Raw genomic sequence first — 6,399 nt, 5'->3', positions numbered from 1 at the left:
TCTGGTCTGTTTAGACGGCTGCAGGAAGGTACTTACTTCCCGGACCACAAAATAAATGTTGGGGATGTGGAGATGCCTATAGTCATCCTCGGGGACCCAGCCTACCCGCTAATGCCCCAGCTCATGAAGCCCTATACTGGCGCCCTGGACAGTGAAAAAGAACTCTTCAACTACTGGCTAAGCAAGTGCAGAATGGTGGTGGAGTGTGCTTTTGGCCGTCTCAAGGGGAGATGGAGAAGCTTGACTCGCTGTGATCTCAGCGAAACCAATATCCCCATTGTTATAGCAGCTTGCTGTGTGCTCCACAATCTCTGTGAGAGCAAGGGGGAGACCTTTATGGCGGGGTGGGAGGTTGAGGCAAATAGCCTGGCTTCTGATTACGCCCAGCCAGACAGCCGGGTGATTAGAAGAGCCCAGCGGGACGCGCTGTGCATCCGGGAGGCTTTGAAAGCTAGGTTCCTGAGTGAGCAGGGTAACCTGTGACTTTTAAGTTTGTGTACAGAGAAGCTGAACCTGCCCCCGTTTCTTTACCCAGTTAATGTTGACTATCCTCTCCAGTTACATACCCCCTTCATCCCCTTCCAACACACGTTTAGAAATAAAATCACTTCTACTTTGTTAAAGAACACCGTTTTCTTTATTACTGTTTTCGCGGGAATGTTTTAAACCTGGGACGCAGACTGTGGTGGGGAGCGGGTGTAGTGTAGTGACGCAAATGACGCTTCTAAACTCCAGGATTGACAGGCTCCGCTGTGGTGGACTGGTTGTTTCAACGGAGCCTGTCACCCCTCCTGATCGGGACTGTGTGTATGGGGGGGCTATGTGACTTTGTGGCAGGGGGAGGACGGTTACAGATCCCCTGCTGCGTGGCTCTGAGATCCAGGATAAGGACCGCCGCATAAGATCTGTAACTGCCCTCCCCCGCCACAAAGTCACAGAGCAACCCACCCCCCACCACATAACATGAAAACCACCTCCCAGACTGACCAGGGTAACTAGTGACTGCACTGTGTATGTGCCCTGCTGCTGGACCTGCCCCCGCCTATGTACCCTGCTAAAGGTGACTGTCCTGTCCAATTACCAACCCCCTTCCCGCCCTCCTCCAAAAGAACATGATGGAAACAGTAATTAACAGAAAAGTATTTTTTATTAGCAACTACACATGAAACTGGGAGGTGAAACTTGGACGGGGGCTTGTGTGAGGCGGGAAGGAAAGAACTTGTCAAATTTTGGGGAATGAGAGCCTTCTACTACTAGAGCTGTCTGCAGGGGTGGAGTGAGAGTTTGCATGGACTCTGCCGCCCCTCCTTCTTTGCACTTTGGGTGAGGGGGGTATGGGACTTGGTGGCGGGGGAGGGCGGTTACAGATAGACTGCAGCGGGGCTCTGTCCTCCTGCCTCCGTTCCTGCAGAACATCCACAAGGCGCCGGAGCGTGTCCGTTTGCTCCCTCATTAGTCCAAGAAGCGTTTGAGTCGCCTGCTGGTCTTCCTGCCGCCACCTCTCCTCCCGTTCCATGTGTGCTTGGTGCATTTGGGACAAGTTCTCCCGCCACTGGGTCTGCTGTGCTGCCTGGGCTCAGGAGCAGCCCATAAGTTCCGAGAACATGTCCTCCCGTGTCCTCTTCTTCCTACGCCTAATCTGCGCTAGCCTCTGGGAGTGTGATGCCAGGCTAGGTTGTGAGACAGTCGCAGATGTGGCTGTGGGAATGGGAAAAAGGGAGTGAATTCTTCAGAAAGATAAATGTAGTTGTGAACAAAGAACATAGTCTTTCTCTGTGAACAAGACCATGCACAGCACCTATCACATGCGCACTCAGCACAAGGTCGAATTCTCGGCCTTCGCATTCAGTGCCTGGGGTCTTGCACTGCAGATCTGAGAAGCGGGGCAGGACACCGGAATTTCTGTAGCAGGCAGACATGGTAAGCCGTAGACTTGTGGCAGCTTAAAACTTTAATAGTAGCACTGGCCTCCTTTCACATTGAAAGCAATGCCAGTCCCTGCTGCCAGCAATCCGGCAAGAAGGAACTCTGCCCCTGTCCCACCCCCTCGCGGCTGTCCCCGGGAAAGATCCCTGTATGCTGCCCCTCTCCCGCCTCCACCGCGTGGCTGCAAACCAGCGGTTACAGTTCTGTAAAGGAACGGGCAAGCAGTCCCAACACTAACATTCCCCTACCTAATTCAAAGCAGGTCACCATGAGCGACATCACCCTCATGAGGATCTCAGACAGTGAGAAAGAAAGAATGCTTCGGGAAAGCCTCCAAAGACCAGGGCCGTATGCCGCCCTGCTCTGCAGGGTAATGATCCCTGAGTACTTGATTGTCTCGTGGCGCAGAAACGTGTCATACTACGGAGGACCCAATAAGGCCGCTCTCCCCAGGAACCTGATGCAACAGCTTTCCAATTACCTCCAGGAGAGCTTCCTCGAGATGTCCCAGGAGGATTTCTGCTCTATCCCCGGACATATAGACCGCATTTTACTGTAGCTGCACTGGCAGGGACTAAACAGTAGAGCGGCTTGGGCAGAACAATCATGCTAAACCGGACATTGTTAGATTTTTTTTCAATAGTTGCACTGCCCAGGACTGAAACGTTAAGCGCCTAGGGCAAACTAATCATGAGAAACCCATTGTTGTTATTCTTAATATTCCTGTTCTGTTAAAAATAAATGTTTAGATGTTTAAAACACTTACTGGCTGATCCTTCCCCAGATTCTGTGTCCGTGTTAACGGCTGGGGACGGTTGGTAGGGGATCTCTGTAAGGGTGATGAAGAGATCCTGGCTGTCGGGGAAATCAGCGTGGTAAGCGTTGTCGACTGCCTCGTCCTCCTCATCTCCTTCCTCATCTTCCCCATCCGCTAACATGTCCGAGGAACCGGCCGTGGACAATATCCCATCCTCAGAGTCCACGGTCAGTGGTGGGGTAGTGGTGGCGGCCGCACCTAGGATGGAATGCAGTGCCTCGTAGAAACGGGATGTCTGGGGATGGGATCCGGAGCGTCCATTTGCCTCTTTGGTCTTCTGGTAGCCTTGTCTCAGCTCCTTGATTTTCACGCGGCACTGCGTTGCATCCCGGCTGTATCCTCTCTCTGACATGTCTTTAGAGATCTTCTTGTAGATCTTTGCATTCCATCTTTTGGATCGCAGCTCGGAAAGCACGGCCTCATCGCCCCACACAGCGATCAGATCCAAGACTTCCCGATCAGTCCATGCTGGGGCCCTCTTTCTGTTCTGAGATTGCACGGCCATCACTGCTGGAGAGCTCTGCATCGTTGCCAGTGCTGCTGAGCTCGCCACGATGTCCAGACAGGAAATGAGATTCAAACTGCCCAGACAGGAAAAGGAATTCAAATTTTCCCGGGGCTTTTCCTGTGTGGCTGGTCAGAGCATCCGAGCTCGGACTGCTGTCCAGAGCGTCAACAGAGTGGTGCACTGTGGGATAGCTCCCGGAGCTATTAGCTTCGATTTCCATCCACACCTAGCCTAATTCGACATGGCCATGTCGAATTTAGCGCTACTCCCCTCGTCGGGGAGGATTACAGAAGTCGAATTTAAGAGACCTCTATATCGAACTAAATAGCTTCGCGGTGTGGACGGGTGCAGGGTTAATTCGATGTAACGGCGCTAACTTCGACATAAACGCCTAGTGTAGACCAGGCCTTAGAAAAGGTCTCCAAGGCCATGAAGGACAGAGGCCATAACAGGGATGCACAGCAGTGCCGCGTGAAAATTAAGAAGCTATGGCAAGCCTACCACAAAGCCAGAGAAGCAAATGGAAGGTCCGGGGCAGAGCCACAAACTTGCCGCTTCTACGCGGAGCTGCATGCCATTCTAGGGGGTGCAGCCACCTCTACCCCAACCATGTGCTATGACTCCCTCACTGGAGAAACACACAGGGAAGAGGGTTCGGGGAACGAGGAAGATGAGGATGGAGGTAATGTAGGTAGCTCACAGCAGCAAGGAAGTGGAGAAACCGGTTTCCCCAACAGCCAGGATATGTTTGTCACCCTGAACCTGGAACCAGTAACCCCCGAACTCACCCAAGACCCTGAGGGCACACAGGGGACCTCTGGTGAGTGTACCTTTGTAAATATTACACATGGTTTAAAAGCAAGCGTGTTTAATGATTAATGATTAATTTGCCCTGGGAATCGTGGCCAGTACAACTACTGGAAAAGTCTGTTAACGTGTCTGGGGATGGAGCGGAAATCCTCCAGGGACATCTCTAGAAAGCTCTCCTTCATGTACTCCCAAAGCCTTTGCAAAAGGTTTCTGTGGAGGGCTGCCTTATCCCGTCCGCCATGGTAGGACACTTTACCACGCCAGACCAGTAGCATGTAGTCTGGAATCATTGCATAACAAAGCATTGTAGCGTATGGTCCCGGTGTTTGCTGGCATGCAGACAACATCCATTCCTTATCGCTCTTTGTTATCCTCAGGAGAGTGATATCATTCACGGTCACCTGGTTGAAATGGGGTGATTTTATTAAGGGGACATTCAGAGGTGCCCATTCCTGCTCTGCTGAACAGAAATGTTCCCTGCTGTTAGCCATGCGGTGGGGGGAGGGGTGAAGTGATCATCCCAAAGAATTGGGTGTGGGGGGAAAGGGGGGTTAGTTGGGTTTGTGCTGCATGTTAACCTGGAAACCGCAGCCCCTCCTTTTACATTGCAAACCCATTTTAAATGGCCAACCCAATTCATCCTTGATATGGGAAATGAGGGTGCTGCTGTTTGAAACCATTCCCACATGTTAAGAAGGTTAAAAAAGCCAAAAGACTGTGGCTTACCATGGCTGCCTGCAAGCCGAAATCTGTTGCCTGGCACTGCGTGAGTGATCTCTCACACGAAACCGGCAGGCTCTCACTATAAGAGGAAAAATGCGACCTTGTAACGAAAGAGTGTACCCATTGTTCTCTAAAATGTGTCTTTTTTAACCACCTCTCCCTTCTCCTCCACCAGCTGCAAATGTTTCTCCTTCACAGAGGCTAGTGAACATTAGAAAGAGAAAACGGAGGACGCGGGACGATATGTTCACAGAGCTACAGATGTCCTCCCACACTGAAAGAGCACAGCATAATGCGTGGAGGCAGTCAATGTCAGACATCAGAAAAGCACAATATGAACGAGAGGAGAGGTGGCGGGCTGAATCGCGGGATGAACAGAGCAAGTTGCGGGCTGAAGATGACAGGTGGCGTCAGCTTGCAGACAGAAGGCAAGAGTCGATGCTCCGGCTGCTGGAGCATCAAACTGATATGCTCCAGCGTATGGTTGAGCTGCAGGAAAGGCATCAGGAGCAGAGACTGCCGCTACAGCCCCTGTGTAACCAACAGCCCTCCTCCCCAAGTTCCATAGCCTCCTCACCCAGACGCCCAAGAACGCGGTGGGGGGGCCTCCGGCCACCCAGTCATTCCACCCCAGATGATTGCCAGAACATCAGAAGGCTGGCCTTCAATAAGAGTTAAAGTTTTAAAATGCAGTGTGTCCTTTTCCTTCCCTCCTCCCACACCCATCCCAGGCTACCTTGGCAATTATCCCCCTAGTTGTGTGATGAATTAATAAAGAATGCATGAATGTGAAATAACAATGACTTTATTGCCTCTGCAAGCGGTGCTCGACGGGGGGAGGGAAGGGTGGGGTGGTTGGTTTACAGGGAAGTAGAGTGAACCGGGTGGGAGGGGGCGGAGGGTTTATCAAGGAGAAACAAACAGAAGTTTCATACCGTAGCCTGGCCAGTCACAAAACTCATTTTCAAAGCTTCTCTGATGAGCACCGCTCCCTGCTGTGCTCCTCTAACCACCCTGGTGTCTGGCTACACGTAATCAGCGGCCAGGCGATTTGCCTCAACCTCCCACCCCGCCATAAATGTCTCCCCCTTACTCTCACAGATATTGTGGAGCACACAGCAAGCAGCAATAACAATGGGGATATTCTTTTCGCTGAGGTCTGAGCGAGTCAGTAAGCTGCGCCAGCGCGCATTTAAACATCCAAATGCACATTCCACCACCATTCGGCACTTGCTCAGCCTGTAGTTGAACAGGTCCTGACTCCTGTCCAGGCTGCCTGTGTACGGCTTCATGAGCCATGGCATTAAGGGGTAGGCTGGGTCCCCAAGGATCACGATAAGCATTTCAACATCCCCAATGGTTACTTTCTGGTCCGGGAAGAAAGTCCCTTCCTCCAGCTTTCGAAACAGAGCAGAGTTCCTGAAGACGCAAGCATCATGTACCTTTCCCGGCCATCCCACGTTGATGTTGGTGAAACGTCCCTTGTGATCCACCAGGGCTTGCAGCAGCACTGAAAAGTACCCCTTGCGGTTTATGTACTCGGTGGCTTGGTGCTCCGGTACCAAGATAGGGATATGGGTTCCGTCTATCGCCCCACCACAGTTTGGGAATCCCA

At 51.9% G+C, this 6,399-nt stretch overlaps 1 protein-coding gene across 1 annotated transcript; it reads right to left on the bottom strand.

Annotated features, from left to right (window-relative positions):
• Positions 1 to 1,145: 1,145 nt before the first annotated feature.
• On the bottom strand, positions 1,146 to 3,639 carry LOC135981329 (myb/SANT-like DNA-binding domain-containing protein 2). Its single transcript, XM_065583325.1, has 2 exons — positions 2,693 to 3,639; positions 1,146 to 1,698 (listed from the first exon to the last, which is right to left on the bottom strand). Exons 1-2 carry the CDS (start codon positions 3,267 to 3,269, stop codon positions 1,577 to 1,579), a joined length of 699 nt encoding a protein of 232 aa, XP_065439397.1. The 5' UTR covers positions 3,270 to 3,639; the 3' UTR covers positions 1,146 to 1,576.
• Between the last annotated feature and the right edge of the window lie 2,760 nt (positions 3,640 to 6,399).

This window comes from Chrysemys picta, chromosome 2, assembly GCF_011386835.1.
Source record: "Chrysemys picta bellii isolate R12L10 chromosome 2, ASM1138683v2, whole genome shotgun sequence".
Lineage (NCBI taxonomy): Eukaryota > Metazoa > Chordata > Testudines > Emydidae > Chrysemys > Chrysemys picta.
The sequence above is the reverse complement of the archived record's forward strand: the minus strand, read 5'-3'. Positions and strand labels throughout refer to the sequence as shown.